At 39.0% G+C, this 22,218-nt stretch overlaps 1 protein-coding gene across 2 annotated transcripts in view; it reads left to right on the forward strand.

The window, feature by feature from the left end:
• Positions 1-1,617: 1,617 nt before the first annotated feature.
• The window catches only part of TMEM161B (transmembrane protein 161B), a 34,879-nt gene continuing 14,278 nt past the window's right edge, over positions 1,618-22,218 (forward strand). The window contains exons 1-5 of one of the 2 annotated variants that reach the window (XM_070743061.1): positions 1,618-1,697; positions 12,384-12,487; positions 17,263-17,346; positions 20,371-20,468; positions 21,231-21,387. In XM_070743061.1, the coding sequence (XP_070599162.1) occupies positions 12,420-12,487; positions 17,263-17,346; positions 20,371-20,468; positions 21,231-21,387 (407 nt within the window). In that variant the 5' untranslated portion in view covers positions 1,618-1,697; positions 12,384-12,419. Of the gene's footprint in view, positions 1,698-2,234; positions 2,396-12,383; positions 12,488-17,262; positions 17,347-20,370; positions 20,469-21,230; positions 21,388-22,218 lie in introns of those variants that run through there. The other variant, XM_070743060.1, reaches the window with a different exon arrangement.

Here is a 22,218-nt window from a genome sequence, read left to right on the forward strand (position 1 = left end):
AATGAGATCCTCTTTCCACCTAGGCCTTTACAATTCTATGCATGGTATGTATGTATGTATTTTTGGTTTTTGTATTAACGGATTTTTAATCATTTCTAATACCAAATTACTATTGTACACTGTTTTATTGTCGCTGTTAGCCGCCCCGAGTCTCCGGAGAGGGGCGACATACAAATCCAATAAATAAATAAATAAATAAATAGTAAATTAAATTATATACTGTAACACAACAAAACAATGACAGATCTCCCTCAACTTCTGAAAAGAACAGGCAAAAGCAGAAGCATTACCTGTTTCACAACATTTTAGTTTGTGGACCCGAAACAGTATGATTAGTTAATGATAGTGTAACACTGAAGCCTTTTATCTTTGCAAAGAGGCTTCTTTGCCCACAGCAAAGCAAAAAAAAACCCACTCAAATTCAGGATTCAAGTTCTTATCAGCTCCACCCCAAAGGAGGATGTCTGAATTTGGAGGCAACAATGTGAACCCTCAAAATTGGCTTCGTTGTGTAAGTAAATTTTATACTGTAATCCCAACCTTGATTTATGTTCAAAAGCTCAAAGAAGAAACTATCAGCAAAATGACCAGGAGGCAAAGTAGCTTTATTTGTAAATGGATTTGCAAATGTTGTCTTCAGTGGGTAAAAATCAAACATAAAATCAATTATGTGGTGATAAATTCCACACTGAAAACAATGAATGTTTTCTAAATAATGATTAATAAGAAGCAAATGTAAAATTTATCATTACACATCATCAGGCAATGTACAACAAATGCCCAAAATACAGGTAGTCCTCGACTTACGACCACAATTGAGCCTAAAACTTCTGCTAAGTGAATTTTGCCCTATTTTACGACCTTTGTTGCCACACTTGTTAAGTGAATCACTGTAGCTCCTAATTTACTAATACAATTTTAAAGTAAACCTGGCTTTCCCATTGATTTTGCTTCTCAGAGGGTGACAAAAGGTGACCACATGGCCCTAGAACAGGGATCCCCAAACGTGGCAACCTTTAAGACTGGCTGGAGAATTCTGGGAGTTGAAGTCCCCAAGTCTTAAAGTTACCAAGTTTGAAGACCTCTACTGCCCTAGAACAATGCAGCGGTATAAACATGAACCAGTTGCCAGATATCCAAATTTTGATCACGTGATCATGGGATGCGGCAAAGGCTGTAAGTGCGCAAAAAAGTCACTTTTTTCAGTGATGCTGTAACGTCAGGCAACCACTAAGGGAACCGTCGTAAGTCGAGGACTACCTACCCAGCAACAGATTTCGTCCGCCCATTCCTCATAATACCACCGCAAACTTTGCTGGTTTCCTCTTCCTCGTAGATCAAAAGGGCTTCTATCCCCGTCTTCTCCCTCCCGATTTCGAAGTTCGCTCTTCCGCGGGAGGCTAAATAATAACGACTGCTTCCAGGAGCCGGAGAGGACGTACCGTACGGAACCGCCTCCCACCTCCCGTAACTTCACGCGAGACTCCAGGGCGCACTAGCACGCCTCCCTCGCGCTCCTCTTAACCGCACGCGACACGCCAGGCCAAAACTTCCGGGTTCATGCAGTTTTACGTTAAGACGGTGGTTGGTTCAAAAAATAAAGCTTGCGCGCGCGCCCACCCACCCGCTCTAACCACAGGCAGCAGCACCTCGTCGTGCTCTGAGGCGACCAACAAGCCGGCTTTCTCTTCGTCTTCGTGGGTTCTTAACCTCTGTATCTTGATTCCTGTCACACATGTGACTGTTTTTTTAAAGATTTTTTTTTTTTTTAAACGGGTGTCCCATTTATTCTGCTGTCTGGGGTCTAACATTTACGCGCCCTGAAACCTCAGCGGAGCGCGTCCTCATTTTACCCGGTTTGTGTGTGTGTCCCGTCCCCCCCCCCCCCTTGTCATCAGCTACGAAGAGCGACTTTAGCGTGACCTCGATGTCACGTGACAAAGCCCTCCGTTCGCGCTTTTAATTTCCAAAAAGCTGCGGAGTTTCCGAGTTCGCGCCTGCTTAAAAAACAAACAAACACAACTCTAGGAAATGGACTTTTCCGAACACGTTTATTTCGCTTTTCTCTTGGGGAAATTCTCCGTGGGGAAATTCACCTCTAGCTCGGTGGGCAGAACAAAACCGGATGAGCCTGCAACGGGGAGAAGGGTCTGGTTTTCTAGTCAGGCGGATCCGGGGACTACTTAGCCGGGGTCCTTAATGGAGCTGGGTCCTGACGTGACCTCTGTAGGCTCGAAAGGCGTGAGCCGGGCAGTGGAAACCGGCGCTGGTTAGTAGGGAGATAGGCTCTGGAGCACCGGCAAGATCCCGCTTTGAGGATTTATGAGCTGTGTGTGGGGAGCGCACGTGAGGAGGAGGAGGCGGTGGTGGAGGCGGAGGCCGTTGGGACAGCATGGTGAGTTTGGGGAGAAAAGTAGAAGGAACACGAGGAGTTTTGCATTGACTTCATCTAGCAGTTCTGACCTCGGTTAGAAAAAGGTCAATGCATATGGAATCTCTCCTCACTTTGCTCACATTAGGGACATAGGGCTCTTTCTATTTCAAGGTATTTCTGAAATATTAGTAAACATCGGCACTCTAATGTTGCTTATTTATTATGGATCACAAAATATATAAGAGGTCTGTAAGGGGCTTCGTGTCTACAGCCCCTGTCCTAATGTCTTTTTATCTTTTCTATCTCTATACTTACATTATGTTAAACATACTACAATACTATATTTGTATGACAAATACATACATACATACACACATACATAAATATTTGCATCCTAAGTTTCATGGGAGCATGCCTTATAAACAGTGCAAACTGTATTATTTAAAACAAGCTTGATGATCCTTCCCATAGGGCAGCTGCTGATACTGTAATTTACTATGTAGGGAGAAAGAGCCCAGCTTGAACAGGCTTCTGCGTTGGTTGGTTGCTTGCCTTTCTTCATCTCTTAAGGAATCTTTTCCATGTGTTTTTTTCTGTGTTAATAATATGATTGGCCTTGGGTAAGTAGGCTGTGGCATGTTTATGCTTGTAAATAACACAAAGGAATCCAATAATTAATGATTAGCATACCTTATTACCCCATAAGGAATTTTGGATGATTCATTTAATTAGTTCTGATGTGAAATAATTTAATTGTGGATGTTTAGCAGTACAGTTTAACTGTAGGTAAAACAAATGTCAGAAGGGAAGACAAGCATGTTTGTTTAATTTAATATTATAAGAGGTTACTCCTGGTTTTCAGTTATTCTAATGGACTTTTTTTAGAGAAGATAATTGAATTATTTGCTTATTCAGTATTGATTAGTCAATATAATCGATTTGCCATAATAGAATAGAAGAAAACAATAGAATTAGAATAGAATAGAATTCAATTCTTAATTGGCCAAGTGTGATTGGACACACAAGGAATTTGTCTTTGGTACATACGCTCTCAAGGTACATAAAAGAAAAGATACATTTGTCAAGAATCATGAGGTACAACACTTAATGATTGTCCTAGGGTACAAATAAGCAATCAGGAAACAATATTAATATAAATTGTAAGGGTACAAGCAACAAGTTACAGTCATACAGTCATAAATGGGAAGAGATGGGGTGATAGGAATGATGACAAGAGTAATATTAACAGTAATGTAGCCTTAGTAAATAGTTTTGACAGTGGTGAGGGAATTATTTGTTTAGCAGAGTGATGGTGTTTGGGGGAAAATGTTCTTATGTCTAGTTATTTTGGTATGAAGTGCTCTATAGCATCATTTTGAAGGTAGGAGTTGAAACAATTTATGTCCAGGATGTGAGGAATATTTTCATGGCCCTCTCTCTGACTCATGCAGTATATAGGTCGTCAGTGGAAGACATAATGGAAATTAAACCATATAAAAGGGTATACAAAGTGATGGTGAACCTATGGCACAAGCCATTGCCCTGCTCAGCTCCAACATGCATGTGCAAGCTGCCCAGTTGATTTTCGGCTCACACGGAGGCTATAGGAGGTGTTTTTGGCTTGCAGAGGGCCTCCAGGGGAATGGGGGAGGGCATTTTTCCCTCTTCAGGCTCCAGGGAAGCCTCTAGAGCCTGGGGAGGGTGAAAAATAGGTTTACTGGGCCCACCAGAAGTTGTGAAAGAGGCCATTTCTAGCCTCCAGAGGGCCTATAGGGGGAGTGGGAGGCCATTTTCACCCACACCAGGTATTGAATTATGGGTGTGGGCACACACACTTTTGGCACTCATGGGAAAAAAGGTTCACCATCATTGATATACAATATTGCTGACGCATTGCAGTCATTAATGGAAATATGAATTTTTATTTATACACTTGCCCAGGTGGCCAAGGGCTACTATGTTTAATATTTACATTGATATGCATCCAACTTTCAATGACTCTTGGTACGTCATAAATAAATATACTGAAAATAAGAAAAAATAATACAATAATAGAGAAAAGTAAAAGAATGAAACAGTAACAACAATGGGATGGGAACAAAAGAGAATCAAACCTCCACAATGCAAAGAGGCTTCAACAAAGATGTGATCGCAGACCCAGGTCTTCAAACTCTTTTAATCACCAGCATCAGGATCTTGAGGGAGATGGTAGGAGACTTCATTGGAGCGGATATGGCTTATTACAGCGAAGGCACAGTTTTGGGGTCTCAGTAAATAGCATTTGTAAATCAAACGAATCAGAGGGTATCAACTCTGCTTGGTATAGGCTGGGTAGCTAATATGAGAATTCCCATCAGTTAAGCAGGCCCTAAGCACTGTAGCATTTCCATGCTATCTTTTGTAAGGAGAAAATCTTCATTGATCAGGAAAGGATTTAATGTTAATTGAAGAACTAAGTTACTAAAGTTCAGCCTTATGAATGGTTATTTGTTTTCTTCTTAGCCTAAGCCAACTCTTGAACATTAGTTTGATGTAGTGGTTAAGATATCAAGCTAAAAACCGAGCAACTGTGAGTTTCTGTCTCCCCTTAAATATAACTAGCTAAGTAATCTTGAACCAAGCACTCTCTCTCAATCCTAAAAAGTAGGCAATGGTTAACCACTTCCTGAGAACCATGGCAAAGGACTGGTCCAAGCAATTGCCAGGAATAAACACTGAATTGAAGCTAAGCTCATTCCTCCAAAAAAGCCGAAGCCATGTCTAGTGAGACATCTGTAGTGTAAAAAATCTTGATTTTAGTCTTAGTTTTAATTCTGCCTACTCTGCAGAAGAAAAATGTGGTTCCTATTATGTTAAGTTTTAGATACTACGGAAAACTAAGTTTTTTCATTTTAATATGGAATCTTTACAAATGTTTATGTATTTGTGTTTGGTTGTTATATTGGCATATGAAGTTGCATCAACTGTGACATTTGGAAATAATTATATCTAATTTGGGTAAGATATATATGTATCAGACTTAATCCTTGATTTATGTCATGTATTTTATTTCTAAAGTGTATATTCTCAACATTATTAAAACTAAGCAATAAACACAATATCCAAAATTCAACATATTAAAATTAGATGGGAAGATTAAAATCAGTCAAAAGGGCCCATGCTAAGCATATTATTGGGTAAAGGTGGATAACATTTGGCCATGCTGCCTGACACAAAAGGAACTAGTACTAAAACAGCTGTTGCTTGAATAGAAGCATAAGTTCTATATCAAATAAGAGAAAGATGAAACTGCTCTACACTGACATATTTCCTTCTCTCGTTACCACCCAGAACTTTCCATTGGAAAAAAAGTTTGCCATCTCTATCCTCTATAAAACATGAATTTTATGAATTAGAAAAAAAGTCTGGCTTCAGAAATAGGTGGATAGGACTTGGTGCACATGGCAGAATTCTTGGTTTTAATTTTTATGGCCTTTTAGAGTAAATTGGTACTGACACAGTCTCAAAAGCAGTTTCTCTTGATCCAAGGATGTTTTTCTTCATACAATAAAATAGATAAATGTCCACAGAACTGAATTCTTAGCCATGATTTTTGGGTTATATATCCTGGGCAAATGTGTTTCGTGCATTGTCTTTCTCTCCTTTCCTTCCCCTCCTAATGTTACTTTGTTATTTCATGCCCTTCATATTTTAACCTGTTCCATCAACCTAGAAAAGGTACCTGGCATGATATGGCCCTTTACTGTTGACTTATGCTTATCATTTAAAATTGTCCCAAATAATAAGTCACTTAGGTTAATATGGGGCACAAAAATACATACAGTTTTCTTGCCCTTGAAAAAGTACAATTATTTCCTGTAAGAAGTTTAATGATATGACCATGTTATCTTCACTATATTTTTGTACTATATCTGATGATAGTCTATCTCAAAAAAGTATGATTAGCATATTTAATGGTAAAAGTTTTGAAAAAGAGTACAGTTCATTGATAAACAATATTGATTCACAATTGTTTTTACAAAATAAGTTCAATAGATATAACAGAATAACGGAAGGGACCTTGGAAGTCTTTTAGTTCAATCCCATGCTTAAGCAGGAGATTCTATGTCAGTTATGGTGAACCTTTTTTTTCCTCGAGTGCCAAAAGGGCACATGGATGTGCCCACCCATAATGCAACTCCTTCCCCCCACACATACGAACACAACCCCCAAGCACTTGCTCTCCACACATGTGCGCAGGCCTCACAAGCTTCCAGACTTCTGACGACCTGTCGGGCCATTTGTCGCCTTCCAGAGGCTTTCCTGAAGCCTGGGGAGGGCAAAAATGGCCTCTCCCCTCCCTCTGGTAGGCCAAAAATCAGCTGGCCAGTGCTCACATGAATGATGGAGCTTACATAGGGTAGCGCTTTGCATTCCCTCAGCTATTTAGGGGTAGTGATTTCTGATAGTCTCAAAATGGGTGAACAGTGCGGTCAGGCGGTAGGGAAAGCAAGTAGAATGCTTGGCTGCATAGCTAGAAGTACAACAAGCAAGAAGAGGAAGATTGTGATCCCGCTGTATAGAGCGCTGCTGAGACCACATTTGGAATACTGTGTTTAGTTCTGGAGACCTCACCAACAAAAAGATATTGACAAAATTGAATGGGTCCAAAGACGGGCTACAAAAATGGTGGAAGGTCTTAAGCATAAAACTTATCATGAAAGACTTAATGAACTCAATCTGTATAGTCTGGAGAACAGAAGGGAAAGGGGGGGGCATGATCAAAACAGTTAAATATGTTAAAGGGTTAAATAAGTTCAGGAGAGAAGTATTTTTAATAGGAAAGTGAACATAAGAACAAGGGGGCTCAATCTGAGGTTAGTTGGGGAAAGATCAGAAGCAACATGAGAAAATATTTTACTAAAAGAGTAGTAGATACTTGGAACAAACTTCCAGCAGACATGGTTGGTAAATCTACAGTAACAGAATTTGAACATGCCTGGGATAAATATATATCCATCCTAATAAAATGCAGGAAATAGTATAAGGGCAGACTAGATGGACCATAAGGTCTTTTTCTGCCGCCAATCTTCTATGTTTCTATGGCTCCCCATGTCACTTGTAGCATGCGTGCCATAGGTTCACCATCTCGGACTTATACCAGTTCAGTTGTCCAATCTTCTATTAAAAACCTCCAACTTCCAACTCTAATTATCAGGAAATCTTTCCTCATTTCTAGATTGGTTCTCTCCTTGATTAGTTTTCATCCATTCTTGTTCTACCTTTAGGTGTTTAGCAAGTGGCATGACCATCTTGAGCTTCTTTGTATCAGCCCCTTATATATTGTAATATTGCTATCATGTCACCCAAATCTGCAGTTGTTCTTAATAGGTTTTAACCTCCAGCCCGCTATCTGTGGGCACATGAGCAGTCGCCCCAGTTCAGTTCTGCTGCTCATGCATAGGTGCCTCCTGCCAGCCAGCTGGTCATTGAATCTCTGTCGCATATGCACAGAGCCGGGGTGCATGTGTATGGCATGTGTACATGTGTGAGACATACACAAGAGGGTTCAGTGGGTACATGTGCAGGGCAGGGGGCATGTGGAGCTTGCATGCACATGGCAGGATACATCCATCCTAAGATAAAATATAGGAAGTAGTATAAGGGCAGACTAGATGGACCATGAGGTCTTTTTCTGCTGTCAATCTTCTATGTTTCTATCAAAATTAGAGTGCTTTGTAACTTGCATTTATTTATATTTGTAGTGTCCAGAAGTCATGTGATCACATTTTGTGACCTTCTGACAAGGAAAGGCAATGGGGAAGCCAGATTCATTTAATGATCATGTTACTAACTTAATTGCAGTGATTCACCTAACAACTGAGGCAAGAAAAGTTGTAAACTCTCCTTGCGGAGAGGGGCGGCATATAAATCCAATAAATCTAATCTAATCTAAATCTAAACATGGGATAAAACTCACTTAGCTGTCGTTTGGAAATTTTGGACTCAATTGTAGTTGTAAGTTCAGAGCTATCTATATAACCGTTCCGAGTCCTCGGAGAGGGGGGGCATACAAATTAAATTAAATTAAATAAATAAATAATAACAATTCTCAGTAAGATTTGCCCATTTGGGTTTCTGATCCTTCAACAGTCTTGGTGCTAAAGCAGAAATCTTTAATCTGTAATAACTGTATTAACTGTGATTGGGGATTGTCTCCTAAAATACTGTAGCTTATATTACATGTCCACAGAAGAAAAAATGGTATTCTGCTGGTCTGCCTGCTGTCCATTAGTACTACACAGCATTCCGGAGAGGGGCGGCATACAAATCAAATAAATAAATAAATAAATTCATAGTGACCATAAGTTGTTCTAACTAATCTTGGAATCTAATATCTGTAGACAGGCATATGTTAGACACTTCTCAAATCAGATGTATTATCTAGATACAAAGGGCATTTCCACAAACCCTTTGTTATGATCAGATCATCTCTTGGTCCTGGTGAGATTGATTACCACTTGGGATCCTACAGAGAAAATGAGCTGATTAGTGTGACACATGCCTGGGCATCTTATGGACCTTGATGGTTTATGTTTGAGCCTTGAAAGTTATCCCAATAATCTTAAGATTTGCAACCTGTCCACTTGATAGTAGTCTTATCAAGTAGACCTTCATTTTTGGTCAGACTGGTCCCTGGTTTTTCAAAGATCTGAGAGAGAAGTGGAAGAAAAAACGCCTGTAATGCCAATTGCTTTATAGGCTGACCAATTCTCTGTAGGAGAAGGGTCAGGAAACAGATTTTCCCACCTAGCCTCTCTGACTATATGGTAAACCTGAGCAATCTCATTAGGAAAACGTTATGTCAAAGTCTTGACTTTCTGTGGATGGAATCAGTTGTGGTGACTGGGATTACAACTGATTGTGTTGCCTAGACTGCTTCTGATCAGTGAACTCTAATGGAGTAGATAGGGTACTCTGTTGTTTCCAGTCGCATGAAAATCTGATCTTTGTCTCCTGTGGCTCTTTAGCAGCTCTGTGGGAGCTATTATAGATTTATCCAGGATGTGGTCAACATCTCAATGAAAGATAGGATGATGCCAGCTGTTTTGAAAGAGGCTGTGCCTCCTCATTAAAATACCCTCCTTGGATCCCACTAGGTTTGATCTCTATTGTCCAGACTCCAGACCATCTATTTTTAGGAAAGGTTAATGTAGCTGTAGTTTTCTTATGGGGTGGTTGGTTTATATAGATAGTTCTGTATTGGTTAAAATCTAAATTAACAGCATAGGGGAGATTCCACTCCATTTCATCCATGTTTTTTAGAAGGACCTCTGATTTAAAAGCCCCATTGGAAAAAAATGAATGGAAACCAAAATGCAGAGCTAGATAGTAAAATTCTGGCTGGCAGTTGCCATTATTCTCTACTCCAGAATTTTTAATGAAAGCATTCTTGCTATAGTAAATTTAAAAATTGAAGCTATAGAACCCTGTAAAGAACACATCCTCACATCTAATTTATTATCTTAATCAGTTTTGTGAAGAAAAGTCTAAATTAAACTGGGATTTTTTATAAAGAGCTTGAATATAGATAATCAAATTACATTCACTATATCAGTGGAGGGTTACAAGCAGGGGTGGGCTGCTAGCCGGAACACCTAATTGGGCTCGTCTCCGCGGCTCTGGAGGTACCGTGAGTTCGAGTGGAATTATGCTTCTGCGCCTGTACAGGTAGCAAAATTGCGCACGGAGATGCAGATGCGTCTGTGTTCCGGTGAGGTTTGTGCGAAAGCAGCTACGTTTTCCACCGGGGCTTTTGCCTTTTCCGTGACTGTGTGGCGGTTGCTTTGAGAATGGACAAAGAATTGTTGGATGCTTGCCTCATGCCCTTTTGAAGGAGAGGATCTTTTTGGCTGTTCTTTGGACCCCTTCCTTATTGAAACTGCAGATAAGAGGAAGTTGCTGCCTTCCCAAAGCAGGCAACCCTACTTCCGACCCTTACCCTTTTTTAGACGCCACTCCTCCAGACAGGAAAAAGCTGGGGAGAGCTATTTCTGTTAGCACAGGCCCTATCAGCACAGGTTGGACCCTCAGCCCAACCACCCGGTTTTCAATGGCAGGGGCTGGCTACAACATCAATTCAGGTACCAGTGACGAGGTGGTGGCTCCAAAACTTTCCACCGGCAGAGATAGTCTAGGGCAGTGATGGAGAACCTATGGCATATCTACTGGCACACGAGCCATTGCCCTAGCTCAGCTCCAACGTGCATGTGTGTACCGGCCAGCTGATTTTTGGCTCACACAGAGGCTCTGGGAGGGCATTTTTGGCTTGCAGAGGGCCTCTGGAGGATGGGGGAGGGCATTTTTACCCTCCCTCATCTTCAGGGAAGCTTTTGGAGCCTTGGGAGATTGAAACATGAACCTACTGGGCTCATCATAAGTTGGGAAACAGGCTGTTTCCAGCCTCCAGGGGGAGGGGGAAGCTTTTTTTGCTTTTCCACGCGTTGAACTGTGGTTGTGGGCACTAGCGCATGCACAATAGCACATGCCCACACTTTTTCAGCACCCAAGGAAAAAAAAGGTTTGCCATCACTGGTCTAGGGCCTGAAAACCTGATTGGGGGGAGACTAGGCCTTTTCATGGACCACTGGAGGGAGAAAACTTCCGATGCCTGGGGTAGGGAGACCATTACATCTGGGGTCTCCCTGGAATTTCTTTCTCCTTCCCTGAGGTTTTTCCTCCAGTGCCTTGTTTCAGGGGATCAGGTTTGCTGGAGTCCAATGGACTCAGCTATCCAGCATTTGCTGGACATTAGGGCCATCCAGCTGGTACCATTGGAGCAGAGGGGTAAAGGCTTCTATTTAATTTTGGTTTTAGTGTCCAAATCCTCAGGGAGGGTGGGTGGAGGGCAATTTTGAATTTAAAATGATTACATTATCTGGTTTACTGAAGGTTTAAGATGCACTCCCTCTGTTCCATCTTAGCCGGGATCTGGGAGAGGGACTTCTTGACTTCTGTAGACCTTCCATGTCCCTATTCGTCCAAGTCACTGTTGTTTCTTGAGATTCTGTTATGTTGAGCGCCATTACCAATATGCTGTGCTTTCCTTCAGGCTGGCCTTGGCCCTAAGGACCTTTACCAAGGTCATGGCAGCGCTAACAGCTTCACATGACTATTAGAGCCAGGAAATGTCATTGATTGAATAAAATGTGGTGAAAATCAATAACGCTAACCAAAATTTTGGGCTCAGTTATTGTCATAAGTCAAGGACTATCTGCCTTCCTCTGCCTGGCAGTCTTATCCTATTAAACTCCTCCTTTCTGGTAATTTTCCTCTCTGTTAAAGGCACCAAAATAATCCAGACAATATAAGGCTTCCTGCTCGAGCACAGATTTCCATCCACTTCTTTTTTTGGTGGGGGGCGGGAGTGTATTTTATGGAGTGAAAGATATGGTATATTGTTCACTATTGTCTCATTGGTTATACAAATAAAGTTTTTCAAATAGAATAAGCATGAATTGGAGAATTAATGGGAAGCATAGTTATTAAATTCATTGTTGATTTTGCCTTTCTGCTTATTTTAGTAAATGGTGACAAATCTGGATAAGAATGTTGACACTAATGCAGATAAAGTAGGGAACTATATCTTTAAAATATTAAAAATAAAGCTACGTGTTATATAATCTGTTATTTTGAATATAATCTGTAATTTATTAATTTGATTCAATTTCTAGACTGCTCTTCTCCTGAGACTCAGGGCGTAATATTAGACAAATGCTCATTGCTATTAATAGTGTACTTAGTTTGGTACTTTACAGATGTGATAGATTATCAGGTTTATTGCCCAATAAATTTGGCGAGTATCAGAGTGGAGAAAGTAGTTTAAAGCCACATTTTGAAATGTCAGTGCTTTAGATTAGAACTAATATTTCAGAGTTACAAGAAAATGATGCTATTTAAAGATTAGTTTTAAAGAAGCTGTGAAATAAAGTTTGTTTATGTTAAGATACATTGGTTTATTCTTCTACAGGGGGTGATAGGTGTGCAGCTGGTGGTTACCATAGTGATGACTAGCATTATACAGAAGATCATACCTCACTACTCTCTTGCCCGGTGGCTTCTTTGCAGTGGAAGGTAAGATAAGAAACCAGAACTAAATATCTGATAAAGTGGGTTCTTGTCCATGAAAGCTGATACTGTAGTAAATTTGCTGCATCTGTAAGATGCAGTTGGATATTTTGGTGGCCTATTCCATTGTGTACTAAGTTTGTCTGGGAACTGATTATAATTATAATGAGTCTGGATATGTTGCGTCTAAAAATAATCACATTAAATCTTTTCCAGTCTTATCTAGAAATGTGCATTATGCTATAGCTGAGGATCTTCTTGAGAAATAAATGATATATACTTTATTATACTATTACATACGGTATCCACAATCTATTTCTTGACAAGTGCTATGCCCTATTTACAAAAGCAGACACTTCTATCTCACCTTGCTTAATAACATGACCATTTTCTGCATAATTGTCTCAATAATTAAAATATGCATCCTGTAAGAGAAAACTCAGATTTGAAATTTAAGAAAAGAGGATGGCTTACTTAAATGCAATAGTCATTAGTGACAATCATGGTACTTGTGGCAAATTACTTAATAACTTTAAAATAACATTCACAATCATTATGCTCCCTGTGCTAAAAACAATTAAGAAAGAAGCAGATTTGGGCTATCTCCAGGCTCCCTAAATCCTTTAGAATTATTTGTGAATTTCCATTTGAAAATATTCTACCTCTTGTGATATTCTTGCTGGGAAACCAGAATAATGAGTGATCTTCGGAAGATTAATTCTCTAGTTAGATATTATTTGGCTTTTATAAATGCACTTAAATTTCAGGAGGGATTACTCTAAAAATGATAAAATAAGAAATAAGCTCAATTTCCCGATTAAATAATTAAGTATCAAGGACCCCACAATTCCATATATAGTTATAACAGTCACTGCTCAATGTATGCAGCCAGGTGTTCTTTTGGTTGGATTTACTAATAACTGATGATTTGTCTACTCAACCTAAATCTTCTCTGTCTTCATCAAGAGCTTAATTGATGGATGATTCTGAGACATGTGGAAGGACTGTATAAGCCAGATGGCTGCATGACAAATAAAAGAGAGTCTAGCACTCATAATTGGCAGCTGCTTGCCAGTGTAGAAATTTGCTCAAATACCTCACTAGAGAGGACAGGTGGAAGGACAAAGTAAGTAGATATGGTAGGGTAGCTTTGGCCTTGATAAGCGCTAAAACAGCAGCCTCCTTATTGGACCTCTAGAGATTCCTGTGGGATATTGAACAGCTGGTCATGGACTATTGAGTTTGTCATAATTTATCTACAGAATTATCTGTAGATAATTATCTGGTGGCATCTTTTACTAAAAAGTCACATTTGAATATTACCAGTCATCTTAGCAAGCATACTTTTTGCTTTTGTTCCTTAATAATTTTATATTTAGCATGTGATCCTTTGGTTAAAAAGCATTTCAAAGAGTAAGATAGGAAAAAATTTATATATATTGCTTAACCTTAATTGGGAATTTCCATCACAAAGCAGTGGTCATTAGGCAAAATATCACCAGTTCTGGTTGATGTTTCCTCTAAATTTTTTTTGGTGTGGGCGGAAAAGTATAATGTCTGAGTGGCACATTTTCATACCTGGGCATGGATCGATTAAAAACTCAGTCGTTAAGCGAATCTGGCTTCTCCTCCCCCCTTCCCCATTGTCTTTGCTTGTGGGACGGTCGCAAAAGGAGGTTACGTGACCTCAAGACACAGTAACGGTCATAAATATGAAACGGCGGCCAAGTTTTGATCACACAATCGGGGGGCTGCTGCAAAGGTCATAAGTGTGGAAAGGGGGCATAAATCACTTTTTTCAGGGCCATTGCAACTTTGAATGGTCAGTAAATGAACCGTTGTAAGTCAAGGACAACCTGCCTTCCCCCCTAGATGTTTTCTGTGGAGCTTCAAAATGGACTCCTGATCTGCTTCTAAAAGAGTGGACTGGTCAGACAGATAATCCTCGACTTCTGTTCTGACCCCAATGGAGATCAACATTTCTATCTCCTGAGTAAGACGGTTATTAAATGAGTTCTGCCTCACTTTACCACCTTTCTTGCCGCAGTTGTTAAGTGAATCCCTGGAGTTGCTTCTCAGAAGATTCCAAAAGATGTTCACATAACCTTGGGACATTGCCACCATCATAACTACATTGTCAAGTGTTCAAAGTTTGATCCAATAATCCCTTTATTTTTCTAACAAAGTCCTTCATTCCTAAAAGGAAGAATAGAAAGAATAAAATGGAAAAGGGGATTAAAAGGGGATACAAAAAAATGAAAAAGAAAAGGGTTCAGTTCAAAGTTCTGCTCAGATTAAAGAAATTGGAGTTTGAGAAGGGTTGATTAAGCTTGGAGTATTGTTTTGTTTGCTCTTTTTTAACTTTAATTATTTTTTCTATTTAGATATATGAATTTAGGAATTGCTGATCTGTTTGAATAAAGTTAGAAGTATTGATTATAATAAGATATGTAGTAGTTGATACTGATTTGGATTAATGCTTAAATGGAATTGAATTTAGAATTGTTGGAGAGCAATTATGTTAATGATTTTTAATTGATTGAAAATAGAGAATATTTAGATTTTTTCCTTTTTTTCCTTTCTCAAGTTGAAATTTAAGATCAATAAAGTAAGAAATGTAGATAAGTATTAATTGGCTAAATGTTAGATGGGTTGAAATAATTTTTAAATTTGGGATTAGGTAAACGTGCTATTTAGAGGTCGAAAGAAGTCTGAAATTAGTATATGTTTATGTTTTGTTTTTAATTTTCTTTTGTTAACATATGATTGGCTATACAAGGTTTTATTGGTTTATTAAAAATGTATAAAGAAAGAAGGAAGCACTTTGGCATAATGGTTAATAGGTTAGAAATATAATTGGTGTTGTACCTTTTGAAGGAACATTAAGGAGGGAATTTAATTAAAAGAAAATGTAACTGGATGACAAAATTAGAAAAAATCTTTGCAACTTTTTTGATGATTGATATTAGTTATTAAGAAAATACCGCATTTTATTCATGGAAAATTAGATGACACACTATTGTTTGAATGTATGGTGAGAGAAAAAATAAAAAAAATTACCTCCTCCCAAAAGTACTTCCTTCCTTCCTTCCATTCATTTCATCTTTCCTTCCTCCCTCCCTCCCTCCCTCCCTCCTTCCATTTCTCCTTCCCTCCCTCCTCCTCCTCCCTCTCCACTTCTCTTTCCCTCCCTCTCTTTCCTTTTTCTTTCTTTCTCACTCTTTTTCCTCTTTTCCCTCTCTCTCATTCTCTCCCGACAGGTCTCTCATTTCTGTGTACTTCTCCCTCTCTCCCCCTCTCATTTGTTTCTCCTCCCTTTTTGCTCTCATTTCTCTCACTTTCATTTCTGTTTTTCTCTCTCTTTCCTCTTCCTTTTTCTTTCGTCGTAATCCAGAAGCAGAGGCTGCAGGACCCGGGGTGAGGCGCAGGAAGAGGCAGGCTCTCTTCTGGTAGGGGGTGCGGCTGCGGTGGCAGTGGCAGAGTCCGCTTCCCAGGCAGGCAAAGAGACATTTTCTTCTGGGCTGAGCGCGAGCTTTAAAGGGAAAGGCAGAGGGAGGGTGAGGCAAGAGCTCCGTTTTGGGCAGCGCCATCACCCAAGCAATGGGAACGACCATCCCTTTTTCCCACAGGATACACACACACATACACACACTCCTGCGGTGCTGCCCAAAACGGAGCTCTTGCCTCGCCCTTCCTCTGCCTTTCTCTTTAAAGTTCGCCGTGGAGCGCTCAGCTCCCCCCGGCACATGGCGGGTCACAGAAGTTCGCCCTGAGGGAGGAGGCAGGGATTGTGCCCGTCTTGCTTAGGGCCACCCTTCCCCTATTTGGTGCCGGCCAGGTGCATGGGGTGGGGAGGGACGTGGTCCCCAGACAGAGCCGGAGAAGCCAGGCAGGGCTAATAGCCCACGGTTTTTTTCCCCTGGCTGACAACTTGGGAGGGGCAGATCAGCTGTTGGGCGGGGAGAAATGGCGCCGGCTCCACCAGGTTTGAAAACCCTGCGTGGCATTTGGGTTTTGCCCATGCACGTTAGTGGGAACGGTGGTTCTGGTAGTTCTTTTTTCAGGTATTAGACAAGGACCATGCTTCTCTTGTTCAGTTGCATTGTCCTCTGCTTCAGCTCCCCATCCCACCTATTTCCTCCCTATTTCTGCTCCTTTGGCTCCTCTTAACTCTGTCTGCCTATTCTTGCTGCCCTTTGGTGTCCTTTCTCCTGCTGCTGTGGAAGTGGCAGAAACTGCCTCAGCTGGGAGTGACTTGTCAACAATGGGGGGAAGCTGGAGGCAGCAGGAGTAGGTGGGAGTGAAGAACAGCACAACCAAAAAAGCATGGATGAGATAGATAAGTCGGCGTAAGTGCATGTGCTCATAAATGTGAACAGGCTGCCAAATGTTCAAATTTTCAACATGTGATTGCTGAGGTGTTGCAATTGCAATTATAATTTCAAGGACCATCCGTGACTACCATTGCAATTTTGAATGGTTGTTAAATGAGAACTACTTATAAGACAAAAAAGACCTGTTAAGAGTTTGGTGTATCCATGTGTTTGTATTTTTCTCTCCCTCTGTTTCTGATGTTTCTATCAACATCAAACATGACATAATCATAAATGAAGAATACAGTTGTTTTATATTGCAATTAGCAGCTTTCATAGGCAAGTATGGATATAAATGAAACTATTTTATCCTTACTATTTGAATTATAAGGGTTTGTTGTGTTATATTTACTAAAATGTAATTCAAATTGTTAATGTTTTCTTGGGGGGGGGGTGTTGTTTTTTTAGTTTGCGATGGTACATGCATCCCACAGAAGAAGAATTACGTATTCTTGCAGGAAAACAACAAAAGGGAAAAAGCAAGAAAGATAGGTATGAAAACTGTATGGATAGCTGGTAATTATTTCTCAGTCTTTACACAGTTGTTGTGGTTGGCAGGGTGTCCAGCAAACCTGAAAATCAGAGAATTATCAGGGAAATGGGTGGTTCGGGGAATATCAGGGAATTAGTGAAAAAAACGGAATAAATCGGAAAAAACCCGAACTGTATTAAAATGTTTAAAAGTCAGGGAAAAATCATATTTTAAAAAAAGGACTGTGCTGCCTGGCAGAGTCAAGCAAATGTCAGGGAAATATCAGGGAATTTCAAAATGCTTTCCCCCTGGACATGCCTGGTTGGTTATTTTATATTCCTTAATTATTACAAAAATAAAACGTTAAAAATGATTTTGCATAGAAATAAATTGTATGGGTGTGTAAATCTGCTTTTAATACATTGATACTGTATTAAAAATAAAAGGGACTCAAAAAACCTATGAATATTTTGTGGATAAATAAAAATAAAGCAGAGAAAAGGGAGATAGGTCACCTCTAATATACTTGCCCTTGTTGCTATTATACATTTTACTGGTTTAAAAGGATAAGAAAAGACACAGAGTACAGTTAGAACTGTCTTACCTTGCTAATTTCCTTGTTTATTTTAAATATATACATACTTCATAGTTTTATCTGGGAACATTTAGTATTAGCAGGTATTACAATAAAAAGAATAACACTAGAATAGAGTCAGAAATAACAACTTCATTGATCAATGAAAAAAAAATCTTGTTATCCAGATGACAAGCCAAACTGTATTATGTGACCATCCAAGATGCAAGATCTAATGTCGGGATCTCTTGTTCTACTGACAATTTACTGGGGAGAGATTGCTGTATAGATAATTTTAGAATATTAATATTAATATTAACATAGAAAATTTCTATTTGCGTGATACTGATCCTGCATCAATTATAGTTTAAAAGTTAAAATAAACACTTCAGATAACCTGTAAGATTCCATCTACAAGAGGATTGAAGTGTCAGAATTTCAAATAGCCTCGAAAATTAAATCCCAATCCGGGGCAAAGTATTCCTCAAAGTTCCAATATATTAGCAGAGCCATTTTGGCACATCTGGGAGAAACCTGAATCTGAGGTCCCCAGGGTTTCTTCACCCAGTTGAAAGTTCAAGCCCTTGTCCCCACTCCCCCAAGTCTTTCACGTTGACGAATCTCCAACTGCCAACTTGGCAGGAGCCACCCATCTCCTTCCATGCAGGTACAGGACTGTGAAGACAAAAGATGGCATTGACTATCTAGAAAGAATTTGTTATAGCTACATACCTATAGCTCTCATGCAGTTCCCCCTCCCAGTTTCCCACAGTAAAGAATGCACATTAAAAGACTATAAAATGCGGAAGGCTAAAGACCCCAACTAAAATGGCTTCGGCATGACATGACGTCTACTAGGTCCATCCACTGGTGAAACTACTATGTGCTGAGAAAGTTAATTATTTGTATGTTTTATTTAAAGTTATTGTACAACAGTAAATGCCATCAAGTCTAACTTGAGTTTTGATCATTATAAAGATGGAGCTGTGCTGTTTTATTAGCAGTTAGTTTAATGGTTTGCCCATGTTGTCTTCTGTGACATTTTTTCAAGTTGACTTTCAAGCCTAAATACTACTTTTGAGAAAGAAGTATACCACAGTTTTGATGTCTATAACATATGAATGGTAAATCAGTTAAACTGTTCCATCGCAGAATAAAAGTTAAAATATAAAAGTATTAATTTATTTATGGGCCTAAAAATACTAATACCAAAATATTATACTGATCAAGGCATTTTAAATATGAAGTACTACCACTAAAAATAATTTAACTCTCAGGCAGCCATTTCTTACACCTTATTCTTTCACATACTATGCCATATGTGTACAAAGCAATTAATAAAATTCTGGAAACTGTTTTGCTGACTGGGAAGAGATGAAATTAAGCAAGAAAAATTTAAGTTGTTATAAAATTCTAGGAACCAAGAACACAAAAGCTCCAAAAGATGTTTCTGGAGCCACACCTTACACTCACAGACTTTATTATCAATGACTTTTCTATAAAGAATTCTTCTGAACAATAGCCAAAATCACCCCAACATACCAAGCATCCTCCAGATGTGCTCTATTACCTTTATTTTTAATACAATTATAACTGTTCCATAACACATAAAACAAGGTAGTCAAAGATATACTAAATCCTCAGAAGCAATCGGCAGCTAAACTTTCCTTCGGAAAATCTAATTTCTAGTCTTTATAATTTAATGGAGAAATAAATTTGATGCACAATTAAATACTCATTGAGTTGTTTGCCTCCTTTTTTTCTTCACTGATACTTTTCAAGGGTGAGTGAGAAGGAAAAGGAACAAAGAATATTGTTTTGCATTATTATACCCTAATTCCAAATCTTCAACTTTTTCTTATTTTCTGTGATTGATGTATAATTGTGCGGGAGCCCAAGAACTCAAACTCCCAATTATGTATGTTTATCTCCTGTGGTAGTTTTTTAGAATAAAATGATGTTAAATGAGATGGATAGATATGAGTTAGCTTATCATATAACCTGGCCCTTGTTCATTTCAGACTGCTTATTTGTTGCTTCACGGGGATGTTAGAGAAAGATTTAAGTTCAATTACATGCATCTGATGTTGCTGTATTTAAACTCAGTTTGTTCCTCTCACATTTACAATAATGAATAGAATAGAATTCTTTATTGGCCTTGGATACACAAGGAATTTGTCATGGAATCAGTGAAGAAGATAAGGTTCAAACTCTTCATCCTGAAAGTAAAAAATAAATAGGAGTATAATATCATTTCCTTAAGTGGTTGAATGGGATATATAATCAACCTTGTCTCAGAGCTACTACTATCATTAGCAGAAGCTGAACTGGAGATGGCTTGTGCTTCATCCCATTATTTTTCTTTATGAAAGGCGGTGTTTGTGTCTCATGCTACTCTTTAAGTAATTTTAGAGCCTCAGCAAAAGCTGATGCAATATTGACACTTTTTAATATATGTTTATCTCAACAGGAAGTACAATGGTCATATTGAAAACAAGCCATTAACCATTCCTAAAGATATTAATCTTCATCTGGAAACAAAGTCTATCACTGAAATAGATGCATTGGGTAAGGGATTATAATAAATTAGATCATGATAAAATTTTGTGTCCCTGAGCCTTTGTTGTTTTTGGAAAATCCTTTTATTCCCATGTTTTAAAAAGGACAAATGCTACAGTTTGAGAATCCATATACAGTGATACCTTGTCTTACGAATCCCTCATCATACAAACATTTCGAGATATGAACCCAGGGTTTAAGATTTTTTTGCCTCTTCTTCCAAACTATTTTCACCTTACGAACCCAAGCTGCCGCCACTGGGATGCCCCGCCTCCGGACTTCCATTTCCAGCCGAAGGCTCCCCTCACTGGGAAACCCCACCTCTGGACTTCCGTTGCCAGCAAAGCACCTGTTTTTGCGCAGCTGGGATTCCCCTGAGGCTTCCTTCCATGGGAAACCCCACCTCCAGACTTCTGTGTTTTTGCGATGCTGCAGGGGAATCCCAGCAGGAGAATCCCAGCAGCGCAAAAACGGGCACGTCGCTGGCAACGGAAGTCCAGAGGTGAGGTTTCCCAGCGAAAGGAGCCTCAGCAAAATCGCAGCATCGCAAAAACACAGAAGTCCGGATGTGGGGTTTCAAAGACTTCCGTGTTTTTGCGATGCTGCGAGTATAAGTGCATCACTTATTTAATGGGATCTATACCAACACTATCAATTTTTATTTGATGGAAACTGATAGTTTCACAGATGTCCAGGTCTGTGCCCTAAAGACAGTTTATAAGTATCTGTATGTGTATATTTCAATTATTAAACATCTACTTTTTATTTTAGCCTTGCATTATTTTCCTGAGTATCAATGGTTGGTAGACTTCACAGTGGCAGCTACTGTGGTATATTTGATAACTGAAGCTTACTATACTTGGATGAAGCCTTCACAAGAAATGAATATCAGCATAGTCTGGTGTTTCCTTGTTCTCGCTTTTGCAATGTATCCTTTTAAAGTATTCTGGAACTTCTGTTAAACTTTCAAAAAATGAATATTTTGTGAAGTTCATGGCAGTAATTTTTTGTAAAAATGGTTCATAGGAAATACTGTTGTGAGATGCCCCGAGTCTTCGGAGAGGGGCGGCATACAAATCTAATAAATTATTATTATTATTATTATTATTATTATTATTATTATTATTATTATTACTTGGTGCTTTTTCTCTAATACAACATTCCTCAATATAACATTCTTCCAAATGTAGTATGTTAGATTACATCTTCCTGAATTTTTCGGCTTCTAGGAATATACATGGTATTTGATACCCATGGTATTTGGAAAATACCATGCACTAATAATCAGCAGGCATATTTTAGTTCAAACCACAATATTAGTGTTAAGGCTCAGAAAAATGTTTCTACAAATTGAGGTTAGTTCATCAGAACTAAATTAAAGCAGTTCAAATCATAATATAATGGTTACATTTGTCCTTAATATAAGTTGAAACACTTTATAGCTATCTAGTTCAAAAGTAATTTTTTTGAAGTTCCTTCAAAATGTTTGTGCTTGATTTTAATATACTTATTCTTAAAACAATTGTAGAAAGTATAATTACATATATTTAAAAAAAATATTATACTCTAGTCCGAATTCTGTAGCAGTTTTTCCTTTGAATTTTCCTGCTGTCTTGAAACTATAATCCATGGTATTTGGAAGATACCAACTTTTATATAAAATTTGTGTGCGTGTATACATATGGACCAGAGGTGAAATGATACCAGTTTGGGTGAACTGGTGACGACCCGCAAAATCCTTCAAACATTTGCTGCTAAT

This window comes from Erythrolamprus reginae, chromosome 2 (genome assembly GCF_031021105.1).
Source record: "Erythrolamprus reginae isolate rEryReg1 chromosome 2, rEryReg1.hap1, whole genome shotgun sequence".
Lineage (NCBI taxonomy): Eukaryota > Metazoa > Chordata > Lepidosauria > Squamata > Dipsadidae > Erythrolamprus > Erythrolamprus reginae.